We start from the raw sequence: 26491 nt of genomic DNA on the forward strand, positions 1-26491 counted from the left end.
GCATTCGCGGTAATGGTGGCCTTGGGGTTCGAGCATCGCCTTGCTCTAATGGGGGTACAGGCGGGATCCCAGCATTGGGCACGTAATTAAAGTTTTCTAAATGTGAAGTACTGGTGCAGGCATGAGCACCCAGCAGCTATAGTCAGGAAAGTGGAGGAGGGCTCGGCAAAAAAATCTCGCTTTAAAAAAAAAAAGTTGAGAAGATGACTAAAGCGTCATCGCCATTGTAAGTACCCGATCTAGCGTAGTCTTCTCTGTTTTCATACCATTTACTTTTATCTTTCACGCAGAACATCATTGGCCAAAAAGCTTCCAAGACATAAAAGAATCATGGAAAGTTGTTTACTTCATTTTTCTTATTCGTGGCACTCGTGCCTGTTTAATAACGTTGGAGAAAAAAATTTGGGAGCAATGAGATCGGGGCTTCTATATGCGACGTGAAATCATTACACAATTACTAGATGGCGCTTCAGTGCTAAATTTCACCCACGTTTTACAAATTGGAAGCTAGAGATGCTTTGCCCCATCGCTTCTAAATACGGGTCAGATTACGAAATAAAGTATAGTCGGTGGTCTTACGAACATCGAGCTATTATGTGGACGTTGCAGTTGCTGTTGCTGACGGCTACGCTGTTGAACTGCTGCCGCAGCGACCATGAAAGCCACAAGGAGCCGAACACGGTTCCCGGTCGAAGCGTGATCGTGCACCTGTTCGAGTGGAGATTCGACGACATTGCCGAGGAGTGCGAAACGTTCCTTGGCCCGCGTGGCTATGGCGGTGTTCAGGCGAGTTGCGCAACTTCTCTAGGACCAGCTGGGACCAGCTGGGACCTAGGACCAGCTGATCGTATCGCGCACTTTTGGTGGAATACCATAGAGCGTGCCATACCGATGGAAATGTATCCATATATATATATATATATATATAGAGAGAGAGAGAGAGAGAGAGAGAGAAGGGGGGCAACTATCAGCGTTCCTTGTAACTCTATTGATATTACAGCGAGCCCATGTTAAAAATACGATGACATTGCTTGAACGTTTCGGCCGGCAGCTCTTGATAAAGTGTGGCCTACGGCCGATGCGTTCGTGCGTGTTTGTGGGGGTATGCATGCTTGAGAGTGTTCCTTCTTGTGTTGTCTTGAACTGCTATATTTATGTGGAGTGGGCTGAGGCTTTTATTTTGATTAATTTACTCGCCTCACAATAAAAAATGTCTTGAACTGCTTGTCGACCTATACAAAGGTAGCAACCGTAAGAAAGAAAGAAAAAAGAAGAAAGGAACTAACAAAACAACAACAGAAACAAGAAACCAACATTGAATTGTGGGAAAGTTTGGATTTTGAACAAAACACGAGCTGACACAAATGCGAGAACCGCGGTAGAGGCTTCAGGCCTTAGCCAGAAATTTCAAGAGGTACCTCTGGCCAAACTCCGATGCCGCCTCTACAAATACATGTAAAACACAAAAGTGCTCTTATAACATACTCGATGAAGCAATTGTATGAAATTTTATGAATTTCAGAGAAGTAGCCAAATCCTAGTGAGTGTTGGAAACGAAATTCTGATATACAGCAATTAACCTTTAAAAAAGTTGCCGATAATTGGTCAGCTTCAGAATTTGACAGATAAGGTTTACAGATACGGAAGTCAATACCAAAAACAGATGTCGCGGTTCGGTAAAATGTATTCCTTAGCACCCCTCAGGATGACGCATGCACGATAATAATTTGCAACGTATGTGCATTTCTTGCAATTTTTAAAAACGTTTTGCAACAGTCTATTTACGAATTAACAATGTAGGTCATAGGGGTGTACAGTATACTGATTTTGACAGCTCTGCATGAATTATAAGTTCGGTGTGCAGAATTTTAATATCCTTTTTATTCTTCAGCTCGAGATGTACGCTTGATAGTCTTGTTCTTTTTGCAATTTTCAGCAATTAAAAAAAATCTGCAGCCTAAATGAGAAAATGAGAAATCTCCTTCCTAAAGCTACGATATTTTAACGGTATTATTGAAATCTAACAAACCTCATCAAAATCGGTACAGTGGCGGTCTAGGAACACAATTTCTCCCATTTCATGTAGTTAGATAGGGGCCCGTGAGCTAAAGCTTCCCCTTAAAACCGCTTGCGAGGGGTTAGTACTTGCCGTGGTTGCTTAGGGGCTTTAAGTTAAATAAAACAATGAGGTTTTACATGCCAAGACCACGATATCATTATGAGTCATGGCGCAGTCGGGGACTTGGGAAATTTTGACCACCACGGGCTCTTTAACATGCACCTAAATCTAAGAAGACGGATGTTTTCGCATTTTGCCCCCATAGAAATGAGGCCGCAGGAAATACCCAGAAGAAACCACAGTTGTTGGAATAACATATTGAATAAAACGCGTTACGCCTGCGCGCACAAAGGAAGGGACGACAAAGACGTGAAAAAAGACGACAGAAACGTGGGCATCACCAGAATAAACAGCACGCACAGCAAAACACCGGCTGTACATAGTTGCTGGACCAAGTTAAATGGCTGCTAACAACGCATAAACGCGAATAAAATAAACGACTATAAGCATTATTAGCCATCAACAGAAAAAAATACATTTTTAGGTTCTACAGTAGCTAAGTGTAATTAAATACGCAGCTTTTTAAGAATGTTTTCTCTCTTGTGGCTTTAACAGCCAGCGCTATTTTTCTTGCGGCGTTCATCTGAGGAGCAACCTAAAGAAGTTCAGTGCGGTGCCGTGTGTCATCGGCGCAACACCTTTCTGCAAAGGGTCCTTCAGAGTAGCAAAAGGAGTTTACTGGAAAGGACTTTAGTTTTGCCCGTGTGTCAGGGGTATAAGTGCGACTGACTTAAAGAATAATCGTATGCTGAAAGCAATTTCTTATAGGCGTGCCGTTTGAGGAATATAGTTCAGAATTGTACCTCTGTAACAATGCTGTTTCTCTATCCCCTAAATTGTGCCCGCTGATTCGCTTTCTTTTTCAGTTTATCATATTTTTTATATCATAAGCTTTTGATGGCAAATACTGCCAGCGCTCAGTGTGAAAATGTGCGTCAGAACTCGGTAAACGTTCGGAGGTGTTTAAAATATTCACTTTTCTTTGGCACTGTTGAAATGAGCATGCTATTGAGATTTCGCCATCTGCATTCAGCTACTACGGCTCTAAATTGAAGCTCTCGCATACTTTGTTTGCTAAACTACCCTTTCCTAGTCTCCACTCACCTGCGTCTCCTTCGTTCTGCTCTGCAGCGCGCAGTTCTCTGTGACTGGAGCCTGACCGTGATTAACAGACACCTTCCGGCGCGCGCGTTGCTGTATGGACTCGTGCGTTTCTTGCAGAATCTGCATATTTATTGGAAGCGTTTTGCTCAGCTTTCTGAAGTGCAATGGTGGTCTTTGTGGCTTTTCTTTAGCCACCGCCATCAATCACTCTGTGGGTGCTTATGACGCGCTGTCACCGAGTGGCATAGTAATAACAAGTTATTTGCTCTAAACCCAGTTATTGACGTTGATTAACAGCGACTCCCGCTTAGATGTGCGCACTTTCTTTTTTGGCAATAGCAACCTCATAAATATAGGACATCGAAATGCCGTATTTCTGTGAAAGTGCGCTGCTTCTAAAGAATGTGCCATCGCTATATTTAGCGGTGTGCTGATAACCATACGCGTTGCTTCTAAAAAACGGAATATATTGGGATGAGGTGCGGCAGAGTTTCCCACGATGATGGGAATGATGCATGTGAGTTCAGGCTTCTTGAAGCAGAAAATATTTTCAATGACGGCTGTCAGGAATATAAAACAGGTGAATACATGAGCACTGATCATTTTCGTCGTCATAGGGGTCACGGTCATTAGAAGCACTATGTTCACGAAACAGCTGCTTACAGCACTCGCTACCACTGACACTATTATAGTTTTCGCTAGCCTGTCGCGGTGCTTGTAGAAGGCAACTCGTATTGTGGTACTGTCATGGGCCGAAGCCTGCAATGCGCCAGATGACGACGAAGAGAGAAAAGCTATTTTTTTTATCACTGCGGGAAATGTGCCGCAAATCTTCTGTAGTAATAAACATACAAAAATACAAATAAGAAAAAAAGACATCCACTTAACTTGTCTTGACTGTTATAACTTGTTTGTTATACGAAGGGTACAGTCCCTATATAAAGAAATGGCGGAGTTTGGCTTCTCCGGGCATTCTGTGCTTGGTATCGCGACCAGCAGGGCACAGCGTTATGATAAGTTACTGCATCAGTGACTTTGACAGGCGGCAGTGTTTGCTGCTGATTGAATGCCACCGTAGCTGCCCGATCGGAAAACTACAAGTGTAAGGTTTTTATAATCGGCCTTTATTAGAAACAATTTCTCGCACACCTAATAATTTTAAGGCACGTTCACTTAAATATTATGTTTAAAGTAAAGCCCCATTTATTATAATTTCGTTCTCAAAATGAGGGACAGGGTAGACGGGTGTTGTGCTTAGTTTTGTGGAAGCGCTTAAGGTTTATAAAAAAGTGATACTGTCACGTGGTGGTGACGTTGAAGAACACAGTAGCGATACTGTGAAAGACAAAACTAACTTTAATTTGGGCGAACCTGTGCCCACAAGAACAGGCTACACTTATAGCACAACGATAGCGGCGAACACGGTCGGCGATCATCAAAAATCTGATGAGCGGGTTTCGGATGAGCGGTGCGTCGGCTTTTATACATCAGTCGTCGAATGTTCCAGAGTAATCGCTGGGACCCGCGTGCCTTCCACAAAGTTGTACTTTATTCGCGTCGCGCACACATGCAATCAGATTACACAAGGTTCGGTCACAGACAGCGGATAGAACCATCGATAACATTCCAGAAACTTCCGATACATGCAGGCGCGTCCTGCACTGTGCGATAACATTTGTTAGGCGGTGAAACGTGTCGCCCGATAAAGACAAATAAGTAGATGTGTCAATACATTCGACGCCACTGATTTTTTTTTCATGGGTTTCAAAACTTCAACCTCAGAATCGCTCCTAGTTTTACAACCAGTATTAGGTTCGCGTGTCCAGAGCATCGTGTAACTTGAACCCTGCGATTGGGATGTGTCGATGAAAATTTGTAAATAAAATGTCAGTCAGCGAAGTTTAGCTAAGAGAGGCTTTAGGTTACACTATTTTGCACTTTCTGACTTCCACATTGCTGTTCATTTCTTCAGCACCCAATATTGTAACAGAATCCTCAATTCGCTTTCTTTATTTGGTGAAGAGGGCCTCGACTATGATAGAAAGTCTCGCATGGCCATGTCGCTATATAAGTGGCAATCATCTTTCACTGCTCAGGAGGAGATCGTGGTTTCGTTGCTCCACTAGACTAAGCGACAGCCGTATGTGCTCGTCTGCCAATCACTAAAGGCACGCTAAAGAACTGCAAGTGTTGACACCTAATCTTGAGACTTCGAACACAGCATCCGCCCTAGTCCCTGTGGTTGTCAGAAATGTTACACGTAATCAATCAATAATCCACTGTCAAGGGTCTCTGCTGCAGCCCGCATTGGACCACTACATGGGAATCCTATGCTTTTCAGTCGTTATCGGAAGACAATAATGATCACTTCAACTTTAAGAGTACTCAGTGTTGTGGTTCGTTTTAAACCCAATGTTTGCGACAATCGTAATCCTTCTGTTTCCGTGAAGCAGACATCGCCAGTGAATGAACATGGCATCGTCTTAGGGGAGACAGTGAAACGGCCATGGTACGAGCGGTACCAGTCGGTGAGTTACAACATTGACACCCGGAGCGGCAACGAGACGCAGTTTCTTGACATGGTTCGCCGCTGCAACGGGGCCGGCGTCAGGTGGGTGCACAGCTAAGCATACCGTCCTCGCGACTTGTCTTCGCCTGAACGTTTCTTTGCTCGCTATAACATTCAGTCTCCAAGCATCTGCGCCCAACAGTCGGACTGTAATGAGACGGAACACTAGCGCAATGAAATAAACTGATGCGTGGAAAGCTGTTGCTGCCGGAAACGAGTTCAGGTGATGATCTCCGTCATGCATGTGCTAACGCCGGAGCCAGACGTTTCAGCAGGAGACGATGAGTATACTAGCGTTTGTGCAAGGACTATTGAAGACATTTAAAAGAAAGAAGCTTGAGACAGAACGTACTGACCATATTTCATAGCTTTGGCGCAGTGCAGACGAGAGCTTGCGAGTACTCTTATCGACAATATTTCACTAATTCGATTTGTATTTATGACTACGATTTGCGTGTTGTATACTGCAGAATTGATGCCAGCCAGCCTCTAAGGCATAAAATTTTGCTCGAAACTCTGCGCCTTCCACCACTTTTGAGAAACACGTGTGCTCAATCTTCTGCCGAATTGCGTTGCGGTTCGGATTATGTTTGAACACTATGGAAAAATGCAGTGCCCAGGAGTGGTAAGGGGCGCTGCAATGCGCCTGACGCAATATAACATACTGTGTGTTTTTTGATATTGTTGCTGCGCGCGAAGTTTCTAGTAAAACTTGTTGCTTGGAGTACTGACGGTTATGAGTTCAATTCTCGCTACTGAATAATCGCACGTATTAGTATTGTTCTGCCTCGGATTGCTTGTTAATAGTAGTCTCAGATAGTCGTCGCAAAACCAAACAGTATAGGGATGGTGCCCAAAATGTACTGCCATCTAACTGCACTCTTCATTGATCCCATACCATGTTTAGGGGTAGCCACCATGAATTGGTCAGCAGTAACAGCTAGTTTCGGGCATTAACTCTGCATTAATATACAACACCTCATATTCTAATGAAAGATGACATTTATGAAAGAATGCTCTGTCAGGTAGCAGAAAACAGTGTGTTATATAGGCTGCTATGCTCTACAGACGCCACATGATTCCTGGTTTAAGTTGAACATGCGAATTACACTGATACAGAATGCAAGGCTATTGCTCTTATTGTTCTTTATTGTTTCGATTACCGTGAAATCTCTTTGAGAAGGAAGAGGGGGGGGGAGGGGCTTGATTTGTATTTTCTCAGATTAGCCATTGGTAGGGCACCTTCTTCATTATTTCATCTCGTCGAATTATTTGCAGCATTTCCCATTTTTTGATCTTTTACTTATTTCGCTAGCATGTCACCTCAACTTAGGTTTTCAATATATAATCCTTCGCTCTGTGCATGCAATAGCGTCTAAAATCATCAGCTTTTCCACTGTAGGAAGGTGGATGACCAGCGAAGCTGTGTAGCACACGACAATGAGGTGACACAGATTTTAGAACAAAGGTACGAACACATTTATTTTCATTCACCGGCGTTCATTAGTGTTCTACATTCGTGTTTTCATTCTGCGAAATACTGAGGCAAAGAGTTTGTGACCGAAATCACCGCACCGACGCCAGTGGGAAGGTGCCGTCCGCGCCTTCGCAGAGGGAGGGGCAGTGTGGGAACTCTGACAGGATGCGCGGCAGCGGTGCCAGTCGTCAAAGAAGAGGACGACGACAAACGGGCGAGCAGTGGCACGAGCCATTGCGGATGGTGACAGTTTTTACTGAACAGGTTTGTTGAAGGGCACGAAAAATGCACGGAACCCTAGCCGTTAATAGCTTCGCTATCATAAATAAAGTTATTAATTGAAATAAATTGCTAAGTGCAGAAAAATAAATTGTTCAGGAGTGCTAAAGTAGCAAAGCATCAAGTTGCATGAAGAAAGAAACATTGGTGCATCAAGTTGCATGAAGAAAGAAACATTGGTTTTAGTAAGCAATAATTTGCCTTAGTATTCGTATCGAAGTGATTCGGGGGATCTATTTTCTTCAAGAGTGTGGTGCTAGTGTACCGTGCCGCGCAGCTGAAATTTTGTTGTATGCTTTTATAAAAGACTCGGCAGGCTTTCAAGATACTCCCACCGTTGTTAAAGACGTCCTCTTTCCGCCATAGTCGATGGTCAGAGTTCCCGTTGCCGCCTCTGCTACAGACAGTAGCACTTTTGATGAGGTCGTGGAGCGGATGCCTCTCAAATGCAACAAGAAAAATGTACTTGTGCAGTGTTGCACACTTTTGCTACTAATGGACGATCCGCATTGCTGACACTGAATTGTTCTCGAGAGCCTGTTGTACTGCTCAGTGGAACGCGGCTCACTTTGCTTCAACAAAACGCGAGCAGCTGCATCGTGGTCTTGAGTGATGAAAAAACTAGATTCTGTCGCTGTCAGTCGATCTATAGAGGCCAACTTTCTGAGTATGGTCAACGAATGGCTGCCGCCTGACAAGCGCCAAGCCGTGGTCTATGTTGTGACAAGCAAGCAACAGTCTGATTTTGCTGAGAGCGTCGAACAAGCCCGCGTACCAGCGTCATGTACGTGCCACATGATTAACTTGGGATTTGCCCATCCTATCCGCCAGAAACCGTAGCGCGTCTCATTAAAAGTGCGCAAAATTATAGCTCACCATGTAGAAGGTATGTGAAAGAATGTTATTCAGGAGTCACCCAGTCCTTGGACTGCACCTGCTATTCTTGTGTGCAAGTAAATACTGTTCTTTGAGGTGCTGTGTACATCACCGACGTCTCAACTCTGTTACGAGGAAGAAGGTATACACGCTTTCCTATCGAGGACGTCAGTGCCTGCTTGCACTCGGCATCGTATTTCTCCTCCATCGGCCGGAGACATGCCTATTGGCAAATCATCATGCTTTGAAATGACACAGAGAAGACAACCATTATAGCCCCAGTGGGTTTGTTTGAATGTAATGTAATGTCGTTTTGGTCTATTAATTGACCCTACAACGTTTGAGCGCTTGATGGACAGAGTTCTGCGTGGAATGAATTGGGCGATTTGTTCATGCTATCTTGATTATAGCGTTGTACTTGGCCGCACATTTGACCAACACAACCGTCATATCGACATTGCCCTTACATGACTCGGGAGAGCTGCGCTCACCTTGGTTTCTAAGGGAACCGTCGCGGTGGCTTAGCGCCTATGGTGTGGCGCTGTTAAGCACTAGGTCGTGGCATCAATGCGGTCACGGCGCTGCATTTTCGCGAGGGCGAATTGCAAAAACACCAGTGTACCGTTCATCCGGGACATGTTAAAGATCCGCTGGTTGCCAAAATTAATCTGGCGTCCCCCACTACGCTGTGCCTCATAATCAAGCCGTGGTTATGGCACATGAAACCAGGAATTCACTTTGAATTCTAAGAGGTGTCACTTTGGAGGCAGTGAATCGATAGTTCTAGGTCACCTTGTTAACAAACATGGCGTTCATTCGCACCCGCAAAAAGCAGCTGCGGTTAGCAGAGTGCGGTTAGCAAGCACTCACTACTGTGAAGTGTTGTGCGCTCGTGCTCGCACTTCCGCCATTTTGTGCCGATATTTGCTTACCTGACCTACTCCACGACTTGTGTACTCAAAAAGGCGTGCCTATTTATTGAACAGCAGGATGAGAGCCTTCGTTCTCGCAGCTCAAGCTTGTGCTTAATTCGGGACCCGTGTATCGTTAACTTTGATCCATATGCTGCTATTAAAGTACATACCGACACCAATGGGATTAGCGTCGACGCCCTTCTAGTTCAAAGTAATGACACTGTAGAGCATATTATGATTGGTGTGGCAGCCGTTCCTTAACTTCACCGGAGCGCATCTGCACTGTAACGGAGCAAGAGTGCCTTGCAGTCATCTTCACAGTCCTCAAATTTCGGCCGTATATATAGTGACGCCAAATCTCAATTGCCACCGATCATCATGCGCTATGTTGGCTCACTGGACTACGTGACCCCTCTGGTCGACTAGCTCGTTGGTGCCGAATATTGCAAGAAAATGCACGTGGTTTGTTACAAAACGGTCGCGGTAACATAAAACGCTGATTGTCTTTCGCGGCTTCGCTTTCCTACAACTGAGTGCGACGCCGGCGATTTCGAAGAATATCGCGCCACTCTTCACCCTCCGTTTCCCGACCTTGTTACTTATCGTACAGAGCAACTCAACGATAGCAGTTTGGCTGCCTTCTTTTTCAACCCCGCTTCCTTCTACAATATGGACTTCCGAAGATGCGCCAATATACGACTACGTAGGTTACCAGCTGTGAACCATGTCAGTTCTACAAAAGTCCCAATAGTGGGCCGCCTGGATTCTCCATCTTGTCGCACCCCCTATATCACCTCTAGAGATTGCTGGTATTTACCTGTTAGGCCCTGTTACGCAATCCACCAATAAAAACCGATGGAATATAGTCTACGTTCACCACCTGACTCAATTCCTGCAGCAACGACTGCTGAATTTCCTTATTTCCAGCTGCCGTTCATATTTTTTCGTCATGGATCCCCTCATGTCGCCATCAGTCGCCGTGCCCGACAGCTTGTTGACGATGCTATCGAGGAACTGCTGCGTCTTTCTGCGTCTCACTATCGTCATGCGACTTCGTGCCACCCGCCAACTAACGGTCTCACTGAATGGGCTGGCAGGACTTTGGGCAACATGCTCTCCATGTGTGTCGATTTCAAACGCAAAAATTGGGAAATTGATTTACTTTTCACATGTTTTGCATGTAATACTGCACAGCTTGCGACATCCGGATACAGAACTTTATTAATTTTCTCTGCATCCGCCAGTCATGCGTCGCAGTTGGTTCCAGTCTGCCATTTTCCTAAAAGGACGAACCTTCCCTTGCCGAGACGGTCTACCGCATTGAGGAGGCCGGGCGTAATTCTTTCTTTCGCACTTTTCCCTTACAAGACCACCCCAAGACTCGTTATGGCGAGCGTCATAAGCGCATTTCGCATACCAAAGGCGACTCAGTGCGGCTGTGGACGGCACTCCTCAAGCGCAGTGTATAGGAAAGTTACTGGCCCGGGTACACCAGTCACTTTGTGATTGTGGCCCGTCTCAGTGATGTCACGTACATAACATGTTACCTCACGGCCACTGACTGCCGCTCTAGCAAGACCGGCGTCGTTCACGTCGCCCGTCTCAAACGTTCTCAGCATCGGAACTCCGACTGACTCGACCGGTGGCCATTGTCTGCAACGGGGGAAATTATAGGCAATAGTGGACGGTTCATAGAAGACAACGCCGACGTTGGCCAAGATTCTGTCCTACTCGATACTTTTTTTTTGGTTTCAGGAAAGAAGAAAAGGAATTGCACTTTGAAATAGATTAAAATTTAATAACTTCCAATTTCCTCTCCTTCCATGAAGCACGCGTTTTTCTCTGGAAACGAAACGTTTTAAAATTAGGTTGTCTACTTTAATAACCGGTGCAATTTTAACTTCAGCTTGATATATATATGTATATCAAGCTTTATCTCCACCCATCCGCTGAACCGCCGCGTTCTTGGCCAATCCCCCTCAGTGGGCTCCTGTCATCATACAGGTAGCGAACAAGCAAGCGAAGCACCCCGCGATCACCAGTCACTATCTCCCACAAATACACGCGTTTCATCGTAACGTTTTAAAAGCTAAAGGTAGTTCGCATACAACAGACTGAAATCACTTATTTCGACATTTGATTTCCGGTCTCTTGTGCACGCGATGCCAATGACAAAAGCACTTGTTCCTGGGCTCAATCTCTGCTTTAAGGAGACGTTGGCAAACTTGCGCAATCTAACATTATCTTCCTGCAGCGAACGTTTCAATGCGCGGTTTATCAAAGCGACGTATGCGTAGCACCAGGGATATGATTGTCAACGCAGCCTGCTGGAGCCTACGTTTGCTAAGGAGCGATATTTTCGCCCTACGCATACACGTTTCAAATAACAGTTCCGTGCAATATACTAGAGGGAACTCTGGCGCTGCAATATTTGAGACACCTTGGGAATGATGGCAAGTACATGGATTTGTCTGATCTTCGTGCTTCTGGATTCAGAGGTTCTTGTGGCTTTGTTTATTAGGCTTCATATTACGTCATTCTCGTAGATTTCAGAGCAATGTATGCGAAGGAGATGCTTCGAAAACGCACAATCGCTACTAATTGCAACGATCGAGCTTGTCGAGGTGGCCAAATCTAAATCCGCCGAGTGTCTCAAGGCAGTGGCTTGCCTGCGATAAATACATAGAAGCGTTTCATATCGCTTGCGATGCATGCGTTAGCCACGAAGCCGTTTGAAGCAGGAAGGGCGAAGTTAGGCAAATCCATGCGCTCCCCATAATTCCTACACTGGCGTAACCACTCCCATTGCAGCTTCCGTAGACACTAGCACCAGAGTTCCCTCTAGTAATTATTGTATGAAACTCTATGCTGCAAATGAACCGGTGTTTTTTGCGCTTGGAGCACCAGGATCTTCAACATTCGCAGCTCGGAGCGCCTGTCCATATGGAGAGTAGCGAGGCCTTCCGCTACTCGGACTCAAGTTTTACTCCCAGTTATCAATGCAGATATATATTCGTCTTTTACAGCCACCTGCCAATCAAGCTTAGCAGAACTAACGCGTGCGCGCGCACTCGCACATATCAAATATTCAACAATGTGCATGAACTTCCTGCGCACGTTTTCCTCAATTCAGTGGGGAAATACTCAGAATTGTGCGCTTTTGTACCAACAGAGTGTACGTGGACGTCATAATCAATCACATGACTGGCACCCTGGAGATAAAGAAGGGCACAGCAGGGAGCGCCTTCAGTTACGATGAATTCAGCTACCCTGCCGTGCCGTACGGCGCAGATGACTTTAACAGGAAAGAACATTGTGGGAGCGAATCAGGCGCCATCGAAAACTACGGAGACGCGCAGCAGGTGAGAAAAATTTATGGTATCTGCTTTGTGTCTGTCTCTGATTTCTAGCCGATTTTAGGGACAAGTATCTGGAAAGTGCCGCTAGTGTTAGGATTTTTGCTAAGCAAAGATAGCATTGCTACTGCTTGGTTTTTATCCTGTTATTTCAACATATGGTACAATGTAACTAATTAGGACGGTAATTAAAGTCGATTCTTTTACATGGCTGCACGGACATTAAGGCTTGTCGTGCAAGGAATGTCAACGCCTTGAGGTTGCTCTATGGGTCACCCATTCAAATGATCAAACTGCAGAGGAAGATAAAGAAGTACTAGCAAATAGCTGAAACTTGCCGAAATTGCTCCCGTATGGTTTGTTTTCAATGTCGATGAAATCCCGATTGATAACTACGCATCGTGGAGAGATTGGGCTTTTGAACTCAGATGCCCATTGAGTTACGCAGTGCCAAGCAGGCGAGCGCTGAAATAGAGGTCTTGTGCTGCATGCTCTAGACGACCCTTTTGTAGAACTTGTGGTAGCAAAGAAAAAAAGAAAAGGAACAACACGTGGCATATTGCTCTGTTTAACACAATTTTATTTAGATAAAAGGAGGAAGGGTTGGGTTTTCACCCGCTCATCACAACGTGTACATTGGTTTCAGTTCCCTAATTTTGTTTCCTGTGAGTAGGAATGCGAATGCTTTAAAATGTTGTAACGCTGGAAATTAGCATCAAATTACTACAACGTTATGCACGAATGCTTACCCATATTACATGTGTCACGTGATTTATTAACCTCTAGACGTCAAGGAACGTCTACCGTCAAAGGTTAGCGTCAAGAAACGGCGGGCATCAAGCGGCCGAAAATCCGGGCAAGTGCAAGCTCAGGTCGCGTGGCTACAGCCAACAGTTTGGCTTCCTTGTTTGGCTGCTTCGTAGTCGTCTTGCCTTCGTTATTACATTGGAAAGCAGCCATCGTGGCGACTTAAGGCGTTGATAGTATAGCGGGGTCATAATATGGCTTCAGGCGACTCACATCGACGATTTCGCGACCACGACGACGTAAGTCATCGGATAGTGTTAAAGCTTCCGCCTCATAATGGAGTGCAGACGTCCGAGCGAAGATGCGGCAGGGCCCACGATATCGGGCCAGTAATTTAGAGGAAGCCAAGGGTTACTCGGAGTAATCTACAGCCAAACGAGGGCATCGGTCGCGAAAGTCGGGAGAGGTCGGTCGGTGTCGTGACTTAGCTGCTGGTGACCTCGGTCCTCGGTTGCCAATGAACGGGCCAATTGTCGACAATTTGCGGCGCACTTGGCCCAAGGGGTGGACGTCGTTAGAAGACAGAGACATTAACCTATATAAAAGAAACGGTTGCCGTATACCCAGAGTCAATTCAATCAAGGTCTTGGGCATGATCGTTGAGTCAGGGGGTAAAATGGCAAGACTATACCCAAGCTAATTGCTAAAACTGAAAGTGCTCTTCGTTTAGTTTGGAGGGTATCAAATCGGCATCATGGACTCAAGGAGGATAACCTCATTCGACTAATGCATGCCTTCGTTCTGTGCCACTTTAGATACGTGGCAGCCATGCATCGATGGAAACGGGCAGAGCGGGATAATTTGAATGCACAGCTTAGGAAGACTACTAAGCGTGTTCTCGGGTTACCCGTATACACTTGTACAGAGCGCTTAATGCAGCTTGGCATTCATAACACTCTTGAAGAGATTGCAGAGGCCCAGGAACGCGCACAGCTAACTCGCCTCACAACAACGAAGGCAGGGAGATCCATCTTGCAGGAACTCGGATATCACCCCGATAGAGTAGCGGAGGAGTTCTTTGACGTTCCTCCGTCGATTCGTGAGAACATTACGGTCGCGCCAATACCTAGGAACATGCACCCCGATCATAATCGCGGTAGAAGGAGGGCAAGGGCGGCCAACCTCCTTAGGCAAATACACAGTGATCAGCGACAGGTCAGCTCTGTAGATGCAGCTTCTTGTAAGGGACGTCGGGCGTTCACCATCGTCACTGTTGATGGTCACCAAGGAATCACCAATGCTGCCTCGGTTCGGACGAGGGACTCCGAAATAGCTGAACAAATGGATATTGCACTAGCCCTGCTTGATAGGTCACATGTCACCTATAGTGATTCAAGATCTGCAGTCAGAGCATTTGAAAAAGGCACCATTTCCATACAGGCCCTCAGACTTATTGGGGTCAAGGCAATCTCGCACCACTTCATTTATTGGTTTCCCGCACATCAGGGTCAGATAAAGAGTGCTCCTCCCAACCTCAACGAGTCGGCTCACGGGGCTGCGCGTGAAATTGCCCACCACGCTGCCCTCGACCAATCGGAAGCCGACTCCCCAGAGAACAGGGACACGCCCTCCCCCTACAACGAGATTACTAAACACTACTATAGCAGCCGTAGAAACTACTTTTTTCTTCATCCGCGCCTTAATAGAGGTCAAGCATTAACGCCCCGTCTACTACAAACGAATACCTATCCCAATCCGTCGCTTTTACATAAAATTTATCCGGATACTTAGACCAAAGCTACCTCCCACGATTGTGGAGAAATAGCCACGTTAGACCACATGCTCTGGCGGTGTGCCCGGTCACGCTCTATCATCGCTAACAGCTCGGCGAGATGGGAGGCGGCTCTCCGCAGCCCTCTTCTGGCTGACCAACTCTAGGCTGTCCAGCAGGCCCACGCTGCGGCCGAGAGCTCGGCCTTCCGGTTCCCACGTGGGAGCGGCCCGCTTCGTGAAGACTCACAATCTGCAGGACTCCATTGAAGTTTTACCATACCATACCTGGCAACATCAGCAATGGGAGTGTATTCAGAGGAGTCAGATGTGTATGGAAGTATAGTGTCGAGCGTGAATGATTGCTCGTGTCCGTACAAGAACGGCGAGAACCCTGTGGTCACGTGCGTAGCAGTGTTGTACGCATATGTGATGAATGGAAGGACGGTGTCCCAATTGGTTTGGTCCGATGGGGTGTAAATTTTCAGCATATCACAGATAGTGCGATTAAATCGTTCAGTTAACCCGTTCGTTTGGGGATGGTGTGCAGATGTCATGCTATGAACGATGTTGCACTGAACGAGCAAGGCTTGAATAGCAGCTGACAGGGAAACACGTCCTTTCTCGGTCAAGAGTTTACGGGAAGCACCATGGCGCAGGAAGAAGTTGCGTAAGATGAAAAACGCAACGTCTCTCACTGTGGCTGTGGACAAAGCTTCAGTCTCTGCGTAACGCGTGCGTAAGGTGGTTCACGCCGACAATCATCCAGTTAGTTCCAGAGGTGGTCGAGGGAAGCGGGCCGTATTAGTCGATATCGGCGCGGTCAAATGGACGGACCGGGCAAGGGAGAGGCTGAAGTGTGCCGCCCGGACGTTGAGGTAGAGACTTGCGATGCTGACAGGCAGTGCAAGCACGTATGTACTTACACACAAATATATACAGTCCGCGCCAGTAGTATCGTTGACGCAGGCGGTTGTGGGTCTTGAGAACGCCGGTGTGAGCGCTTTGTGGGTCGGTGTGGAAAGCAGCGCAGATTTTCGTCCGCATGTGGCGGGGTACCACTAGCAGCCACCTCCGGCCATCAGACGTGTGATTTCGCCACTAGAGGTGATCGGCTAGAATACTGAAATGGGAGGCTTGGTGACGAAGAGTTCTTGAAGCTCGATAAGTTGATGGATCAGTTAGAAAGTTAAGAAGTTGACAAATTCATGCATTCTTGCGTTGCTCCAACGACATCTCTGCGAAGTTAATAGGCGACAAGGCAGTCGAAGAAGCTGAGGAGAACTAGTGTCAGGCGCTCACGGCAAGCGGGACAGCACATCAGCGTCCGAGAGCTTGCGGCCGGATTGGTACACAACCCGAGTGTCGTATTCTTGCAGGAGAAGTTCCCAACGGCCAAGTCGTCCCGAGGGATCTTTCAGCTATGAGAGCCAGCATACAGTATGATGGTCCGTTACGACGTCAACAGAACGGCATAAAGGTACGGAGGAAACCTAGGCAAAGTCCAAATGATGGCGAGGCACTCTTTCGGGGTGACGGAATAATTAGATTCGGCTTTCTTAAGAGTTCGACTGCCGTAAGCAACGACGTATCCATGGTATCCTGGCGTTCCTTGAGCCAGTACTGCACCAAGGCCGGCACCGCTGGAGTTAGTATGGACCTCCGTAGAGGCAATCGAGTCAAAGTGACGAAGGCTTGGTAGTGATACTAGTAAGCGCCGTAGCGTCAGAAAAGATTCGTCGCACGCTCGTGACCAAGCAGACAGGCCGCTCGAGGTTGTTAGAAGGTTGGTAAGAGGCGCGTGACACAAGCAAAGTCGCTCACAAATTGACTAAAATACGAGCACAGCCCAATGAAACTTCGAAGCGTTTTCAGGGAATTGGGCTTGGTATTTTCGGCTACGGCAAGGAGCTTCGGGGGGTCCGGAAGAACGCCTTCCTTGAAGAAGACGTGACCTAGAATCGTAACCTGGCGCGATTTATGTTAAGTTGAAGGCCAGCAGAGGTGAGGCACGTGAGAATCTCACGAAGACGAACAAGAGGGGTTAGAAAATGGCGGGGAAAAACGACGATGTCGTCAAGGTAGCAGAGACAGGTATTCCACTTGTAGCCACGAGGGATGTTATCTATCATCCGTTCCAAAGTAGCCGGGCCGGTGCACAATCCGAACGGCATTACGTTAAAGGAGTAATGACACAGAATTTGGAAGTCGAGTTAACGTGCGAGATCGATTTATGTGGCCACAAACACATCGTTTGCAAAATACGAACGGCGAATAAAGCTCAGAACATATTTAAAATCAATTTTAAATTACGTGCGCACAGCCAACTGCGAAACGCAGCACCTCGCGACATTGACATCAGGAAAGGAATGTAAACAACCGAGAAAATGCTACGTCACGAATTTGCGCTGCCGTCGGGGCGGGTCTTGTGAGCAAGTTTGTCGGCGCTCCGATCGTCCCAGTACTCTTTCTTTCCCCTGGTCGTGACGCTGACCTCTTTCGCCGCTGACGGCGGCATCAAAATCGGCTAAAATTTGTTTCTGACGCGAAATAACACATAAAGTGACCTCGGAAGTGTGCATGTTATAAAACGTTGCGCGATGTAGTGAATCGTTGGCGTGATTTTGACTCGCAAGTGGTCAGCGCAGCCGCCGCTGAGTGCAGCGGCGAAGCTACTCGCCTGGTTAACGTGTTTTCTCATCGCTACCAACGGCGTCGGGAAGACTAATTATAGTGTCACTCACGGGCGACATAAATGTGCAGACGTTGATTGTGTTGACGGATATACATGCTTTATTACCAGCTGCGCGCAGGTCGCAAGGGCCGTCGGCCTCGGATCGAACGGCGAGGAAGCTAGGCCTATTTCCCAGCGATCGCCAGCTCGCTTAGATTGCTCGTTGGCTATACATTCGGCGTCGATAAGCGGCAGAAGTGGCCCAAATTCGTGCGCGCCGCTGGACGCTTAGAATGGACCCAACTAAAGAGTAGCCAGCTTTGCTCGTTTCATTTCGAGCGTGCCTAGTATAAACAAAACCGAACGAGCTTAGAGCAGTCCGATGATCTTCCACCACGACTACGTACCCCCAATCCTGATGCTAAGTCGACTTTCCTCTCGCCTTGTGTCCTGCTCCGAAATATGCTTCATTCCCAAAGCGCCTTCGACGAATGACTCGTACTGCTTGTACCGGTGCTTACGTATATTGATAGCTGTCGCTAGCTGCACTTTCCGAGTCACTGCTTTGTAGTGGACCAAATCAAATGTGGTTGGCCACGTCTAATTCGGCATCGTCTACCGCAAGAAGGAAATGGTCGCCGCTGGAGGACGAAAACAAGGACGACGATGATGGCGAGGACATCGCAAAGCACGTGCAGGCGTAGCAGATGAACTAGTAGCACGAAGCTCGCGATGGCTCACGCGCCGGCGCGCGTACGTCACAGTTTTGTGCGAATACGTCTCCAGCTGTGTTTAAATTCCTTCTTTGGCCTATCTCGCTGCTCTCTGAAACCGAAACTTGGAATAGTCGCTACAAACAAGGCTCCAAATAATTACTTGTCGCGCTGTGAATCCAATGATGTGTGGTGCCGTGATTACTGCGTCGTTAGCTACTTATTGCAGCAGAAAAAGAAGATCGAAAATTTTAGTGTCAGTTCTCCTTTAGGGGAAGAAGAAGAAGCCGGAGGGAGCGGATGCAGATCACGTCGGCTCCGTATTCTACGAATGTTTTTGTTGCGCAAATCTCCAAAAAGGCCACTCGCTATTGCGCACCAACGAATTGAGCTCGTTCTCAGGAACAAGTGGATAGGAAAAACCAGGTGGAATTCCCATTTTTCAAGCCTCTACAACAATATTTTTGCCGGACCTCGTGGCGGGAGAGCCGCGAAGCCACGTGCCAGAGCCGGCTTCCTCAACAATTGCCGATAATTTTCTCAATAATGAAAGTCACCGTAGAAGGGCGCAGCATATCCCTACAAGAAATGGATATAAGCAAGGTATGGAAGCAGGTCAGACACAGAAGATCATACCGGAAAACCTCCCAACATCGCGAGTGCACCTTGTCGCCGACGCGGCTCGACAAGCGCAACAATAGCCCGTGGAAAGGCAGGCTAGAGCAAATACGCAAGGCAAGCAGAATGCCACATTTGCCAAGAGGGGATTACAAGATTGTGAGCAGACTGCGTGGAGGACTCAAATTATTCGAGCAAGGTATAGTTCACCTCACAGCGGCGGTACAAGATGCGGTAGGCATCCCTCGAGACGAAAGGGAAGAGTACATTGTCTGCCCCAAAAATCATCAGAATATCCTGATCGTCAGTACACCAGATCAAGAGCGTGCAAACAAATATCAGGAAGTAGCACGTATCAAGATTCAAGGCACGTTTTGCGAGACCAATGCTTACGAGACAGCGCCTGACATGACGGCCAAAGGAGTCATCAGACGAATCCCACTCGACGAGTGCCCAAGAGACATCACCACAGCGGTGGTTACGAGCAAAAACCCAACGGCGATAGCGGCAATGAGACTTAGTAATACTACCACAGCGATTGTGCTCTTTGAAGGACACAAAGTGCCCACGTACGTACGATACAGGGCAGCGCTACTCCCTTGCTCCCTGCACAGGAAACAAGTGGATTTTTGTCCCCACTGCAACAGGCTTGGACACAGAGGAGATGTATGTCCCAACCCCGACAAGACTTGTGCGGGATGTAGAACACCAAACCCAGATAAAGACCGTGGGTGCCAACCTTCATGTCAGTTATGCGGCGAGGACCATCCGAACGCAGACAAGACGTGCAAAACCAAATTCAAGAAACCCTTCGTCCTTAAACAGAGACAATGGCACAGACTGCAACGAGAATGACAAGAACATGAAGACGCTACCTCAAGAGAAGACAGAGCAGAGTCTGTTTAATCTCGTCTTGATGGGACTCCCCGGAAAATTAAGTCACATAGAGTCCCCGAGTCACACAATCTACGTGGATGATATTACTATCGGGACCTGTGATGGCAGCGACGGATCAGTAGAACAACGACTCCAGACGGCAATTAACGCAGTAGAGGAACACCTCATAGGAACAGGCCTCACACGCTCTGCAGAGAAATCTCGACTGTTGTACCGGCCCCGACTTAGGGGCAGGCCTCCCAAAGGATGCGACAGAAACAAGGCTCATGAGGAAATCAAGCTACACATCAAGAAAGGGCGGAATATCCCAATAGTCAACGAGCTCAAGGTGCTGGGTCTAGTAATCGAGAACAAACGCACAACTGGGGAAACCATAAAGAAGTTAGACACAAAGGTAACAAACACCATGGCATTAATCAAACGAATTGCTAACAAGCACCAGGGTCCGAAGGAAGAAAGTATCATATGGCTGATACAATCATTTGTAATCAGTCAGATCTCATACATAGCAGCCTCCCACAATTGGTTTGCAGCTGAAAAGACTAAAATTAACAACCTTATAACAAAGGCATAAAAACTAGCACTACGGATTACCATCAGTACGAGCACGGATCTCTTTCTAAAGTTAGGACTCCACAACACGCTGGACGAACTCATAGAAGCACAACAAACATCTCAGTCAGAACGACTAACCAAAACGGGATGGCATATACTAAGCAAACTAGGAACGAATTACCACAGTCTATACGGGGAAAAGAGGACGATAACGAGAGAAATTCGTGACAAACGCCTAGAAATAAATATACCCAAGAACATGCATCCAGGTTACAAAGATGACAGACGCAAGAGTAGAGCCGAGAAAATGATCCGAAGCTTTGGGTCAGACGACAGAGCAACCTTCGTAAACGTGGCTGAGTACCCACACAGAATTAGCTACGTAGCAGTAATTGTAGACCACACCCAAAGACCCCTTACGAGCGTATCAGTTAATACAAAACATTCCGAGACAACAGAGGAGGTAGCCATTGCACTAGCATTGGTCTCCACAAATATTCAGTACATCATTAGCGATTCCCAAGCGGCCATTAGAAATAAAATTAAAATGAAATTATGCGGCTTTACGTGCCAAAACCACTTTCTGATTATGAGGCACGCCGTAGTGGAGGACTCCGGAAATTTCGACCACCCGGGGTTCTTTAACGTGCACCTAAATCTAAGTACACGGGTGTTTTCGCATTTCGCCCCCATCGAAATTCGGCCGCCATGGCCGGCATTCGATCCCGCGACCTCGTGCTCAGCAGCCTAACACCATAGCCACTGAGCAACCACGGCTGGTGGCCATTAGAAATTATGCAAAAGGTAGGATCTTCCTCAGGCATGGCACATCATCAGAGTCAATGAAGCAAAATTCTCCAATGCAGAGAAGAACGGCAGGCAATTGCTCTGGTTCCCAGCGCATACGACTCCAGGCATTCCCGCAGTAAACCTCAACGGCGTAGCACACCACGAAGCTCGAGGTCTTACTCGCCGAGCTGAGCAAAGAGTGACTTCCATCGGTCAGGAAAACGCGGAGGAGGAGATCTTGAGAGAAAAAGATAGACTAACAAGATGTAGCGACATTGCCAAATTCTATCAAAGTCGCAGGCGAGTATTACCACCGCCTCACACTAAACTGAACAGATCTGAGTCGGTTACTTGGAGGCGATTACAAACAGAAACTTATACGAGTCCCGTGCAACTAAAAACTTTCTACCCTGATATATACGAGAGCGATATGTGCAAGTTACGCAAGTCTGTTAGAGCCACCCTTCAAAACATGTTGTGGGGATGCGAAATATACCAAGATAATGGGGCAGTCTCCCCGGAAAATCTACGGGCGCGGTGGCCGGCCGTGCTGCTCAGCTCAAAACTCCAAGACCAACTTTGGGCCGTCCAGCGAGCCAAGGAGGCCGCACGGGAGCAGCAGCTCCCAGTGGCCATCTAGGCGGCCCCAGGCCTGGGCCTCCAAATTGCCGGATTCTAAATAAAGTTATCACGCACGCAGTACTCCTTTCAACTCATACAGTCCGCGAGGAATGACGAAAGACGTCTTAGGTCGGTCAAGGTCGGTCATTGGAACTTACCAATAACCCGAGCGTAAATCCAGAGACGAGAAGTACTCTGCCCCTTGCAAACAATCAAGAACATCATCGATGCGCGGCAATACGTATACGTCCTTCCGAGTTATCTTATTGAGGCGACAATAGTCGACACAGAATCTGATAGATCCATCCTTTTTGCGCACGAGTACAGCAGGAGAATAGCAGGGGCTCTGGGACGGTTGATGACACCACGGTTAAGCATATCATCGACTTGTTCGTTGATAATACGCACTTGTGTCGCTGAAACTCGATGTGGTGGTTGGCGTAAGGGCGCATGACAGCCGCTGTCAATGCGGTGTGCGACGCCCGTTTTACGACTCAAATAGGGTAGAGCGCAATCGAAGGAAGATCGAAAGGATCGAAGAAGGGCCAGGAGTTCGCTACGATGTGTTGACGATAGATTGGCGGCAAAAGAAGGGTGCAAAGTGTCTGGAGTTGAAGTTATGGAAACATGGGTAGTCATGGCAGTCAGTTGAAGACTGGGTTAGTCCTCAGCAAACACCAGGGAGCGCCGGAGGTCAACATCTTGTATGTGGCCTGAAGATTCCCCACGAAGTAAAGTAACGGAAGATGTGAGCCAGTTGGAAAAGAACATGGCTGTAGCACAAGATTCAGTGGTAAGTACGGCAAACGGCAGTCCTAGGTCATGGCAGCGGAGAACTACTTCGGACGGGGTAAAACGAACGGCTCCGTCTGGGGCGGCCGTAGAGGACAAGAGTACAAGGGTCGAAGTTTTCGGGGCGGTATATGTGTCCGCAACAATGACAAGTTTGAGAGTGTCGGGAAGAGGAGCCAACGAAAGAGAGGTTTACCGTGGCGTAAGGGCCACTTCTGCATGGATGGAGTCTATGATGGCGCGATGGCGCGAAAGGAAGACACATCCTAAAATGATAAAGTCCTTGATTGTGGAGAGCAGCGGCTGTTGACCGCCAGGGCTGGCAGCTAGCTGTAAGCTAGATAGTGGGGCGGGCGTCGTGAGGGCGTGGCGGGCGATCGCGCAACTCGTCAAAGCTCTAACACAATGGAATGAGTGCAGCGACCATAGTGGGATTCCTGGCGAGCAGCAGCAGAAAAGCGTTGTCCTCGATGGCCTTCAGGATGTGATTTTCTCCTCCTCAGTCGTGGTGGAGTTGACGCGGTTGCAGAGATTGAGCACATCCTCGATGTAGCACGTGGAATTCTCGCCGGGAGGCTGCGCACGTTGACGCAAGCGCTGCTCAGCGCGAAGCTGACGGGCCGTAGGCCGACCAAGGACGTCCGTAATGGAAGTCATAAAAACGGACCAAGTGGGAATATCAGTCTCGTGGTTGCGATATCACAGTTCCTCCATGTCCGCAAGATAAAGCACGACGTGAGTCAATTTCGTTGGATCATGCCATTTGTTGTTGAAGCTGACGCGTTCGTACGTCGACAACCGAACTTCAACATCTGAATCACCTGAGCCGTTCAAGATTGGCGGATCCTGCTGACGTGTACACGGCACCACAGGCGGCATGGGCGGCCGAGGGGTCAGTTTGAGTCGGGATGTCGTTGCCCATAATGGGAGCAGGAACAGAAGAGAGCATCTGGGAACGAAGTTCCATGGTGGTGCAGGGTACCCACGGAACGTCCACCAAATGTCACGCGATGTATTGACGTCGAGACATTAAGGAACGACGACGAACGTCAAAGGTGAGCGTCAAGAAATGGCGGGCGCCAAGCGGCCAAAATTCCGGGCAAGCGCAAGTTCGCGTCGCGTGGCTACTACCGACGCTGTGGCTTGCTTCCTTGGCTGTTTCGTCGTCGTCTTGCCTTCTTCATTACCCATAAGACATTCGTCAGAGAAGCAGCACCATGAAACGTAAATTTTAAACCCCTACTGGTAGCACGCTCCACGTATCTGCACGAACATTGAAATTCCGTCTCTTCGATGTCTGAGGTATTCGTCCTTGATGCCAGGATTAATTCAATTCATGGAGTAGCATACATCAGACCTTGGCGACCATGTGATTTCAGAATAGCATGAAAATTCACTAAAGATAGATTGATAGGCGTCACGTGAACGAAGAAAAACAAGTGAAGCCTACTAAATAAGGGTCAAACACACGCACATATATATATATATGTATATATACATACATATATATATATATATATATATCATATATATATATATATAAATATATACACAATCTTTCTTAGGAAAACTTATATATGAATTAACTTAACAGCCCGAACGTGCTTATGGCGAAAGCGATATAGGTGGCAGTTTTTCAGCAGTCTTTCGGCATCAATGCTGAAGAACGTCGCTACATGACAGTTATGGTTGAAATAGCTAGCTCGTATGCTAAAATAACTGAGAAGAGATCTATGCAAGCTGCTTGGGTCAAATCTTGATTAAGCTTTCGATTGGTCGATTTTCGACGAATTTTCGAAGATTTTCGATTCGTCTTTGGTCATTACTTGGGAGTTCACTGCGCCGAGCTGCGATATGAGCGGTGAGAAGTTTTCAGTATGTGTTGATCTGCAGCGTATTTAGCAGAACAACATAAAACATTCAGTTATGCTTATCCATGCCAAGGGCCAGCAAGCATCCCCAGTGCGAACCCACGTGCGAATCGATCGCTAATAATTCGAGTTTGCTTCAATTCCTTTTTACGCTTATGAACGCAATTTGTCAGTCTAGGGCAAAGAGTGTGCCGTGTCCTTATCATTTTAGATACCAAAGATGTCGTACATCTACTTATACATGGGACAAGGAGAGAAATTCGTAAGTTAGTAGAATTCATGCTGTAACAGCACAAAAGACGGTGACGAAGATGTCATTGGTGTGTACAAGCGTTTTTCGTTATTTTCGGCGTGTTATGAGCTGCGTAATAAATTTTCAAGTCTTCTAGCGATTACAAGAAAGAGTTCTTCACTACAGGAAGAACATTTTTTTACTTTTCTGCACTGCCTTTGTTTGTGAGCTGGTGTATTGTTATCCAGTAAACCAAAAACTTGACAATAATTGGATGGAAGTGGTAGTTTGCGCCATTTACTACAATCTTGCACTTACTTTTGCACTTTACTAAAGTGCCTGGACATGTAACTATACAAGGTTCGAGCTTCAGGAAATGCGCGCAACCACACTATTGCGCCTGCTTATCAGGTGTGACGTGACGCCTGTTATTTTCTTGTGACGTGTTTAACACGTCACACGAGAGTTTTGCAGAAAATGGGTATCGGTACTCCAGCGACAGCAGAGGAATTGGTACATGAAGCTTTTGTAGCAGCTGCCAGTTCTTGTCAATGCTTTATGATTGTTTCAAACCATAACTGCCTGCTGCGTCCTTCTTGAGACGGTTTTCTCCCTTTGGCCGTGTTTTCAACACATCACGGCATCTAATTTCGAGCAGGCTCAGAGAATATTCCTTCTGATACCATAAAAGGCCGTGATTTTTCGAACTTACCCTAGGAAGTCACCGGGCCTTGCCAGTGTTTGTATTTACCTATGAATGTTCGCACAGGTGCGCAACTGCCAACTGGTCGGGCTCCGCGACTTGAACCAGGGTAGAGAGCACGTTCGAGCCAAGGTTGCTGAGTTCTTGAATCGACTCATCGGGTTTGGCGTGGCTGGATTCCGCGTCGACGCCGCCAAACACATGTGGCCTGCTGACCTCCAAGTCATCTATGCTAGGCTTAATGACCTCAATACACAGTTCTTTGCCCCGGGAACCAAGCCCTTCATCTACCAGGAGGTGGTCGACTTGGGTCAGGGCGAGGCAGTCACCAGTTGGCAGTATCACCGCCTGGGCAGAGTGACCGAGTTCCGTTACGGCATTAAGCTTGGTAAATTCTGAATGAATGCGCGATACTAACTTCTACTTTAGGATTTGTGAAGCTAACAAAAAAAGGTCTAAGGACAGCCAAGTCAGCACTTCAAATTCAATTATATTGGATAATGTTAGAAGAGAGTAACACAGCAGCATGGTATTTGCAGACGAAGTGAAGATATTAAACAAGCAATTAAGGGTAACATAAATGTGCCCTGTACATTTATGTTTGAATTTAGAGAATACGACGCAGTGTTAGCAACAAACGTGTGCAATCTGGCATTCGATCAGGCACAGCGAAAATTTACTAAATTGCGATGATGTGTGCTCGTGCACTAAAGAACTACGATAATCAAGAAAAAGCTCCTGCAAATCTTTACCAGGATTTATAAGGGACCAAGCGTAGGTAAATCATCTATCGTCCCTGAAATCTTTCTTTCATT

The 26491-nt window shown here is 47.1% G+C and overlaps 1 protein-coding gene across 1 annotated transcript in view; it reads left to right on the top strand.

The window, feature by feature from the left end:
- Positions 1 to 618: 618 nt before the first annotated feature.
- Positions 619 to 26491, top strand: part of LOC126524163 (alpha-amylase-like) — a 62904-nt gene continuing 37031 nt past the window's right edge. Inside the window, exons 1-4 of the mRNA XM_072286957.1 lie at positions 619 to 786; positions 5677 to 5834; positions 12511 to 12700; positions 25743 to 26064. Coding sequence (XP_072143058.1) covers positions 5803 to 5834; positions 12511 to 12700; positions 25743 to 26064 — 544 coding nt within the window. The 5' untranslated portion in view covers positions 619 to 786; positions 5677 to 5802. The remainder of the gene's footprint in view (positions 787 to 5676; positions 5835 to 12510; positions 12701 to 25742; positions 26065 to 26491) is intronic.

The sequence above is a fragment of the Dermacentor andersoni genome, chromosome 3 (genome assembly GCF_023375885.2).
Source record: "Dermacentor andersoni chromosome 3, qqDerAnde1_hic_scaffold, whole genome shotgun sequence".
NCBI classification, from domain to species: Eukaryota; Metazoa; Arthropoda; class Arachnida; order Ixodida; family Ixodidae; genus Dermacentor; species Dermacentor andersoni.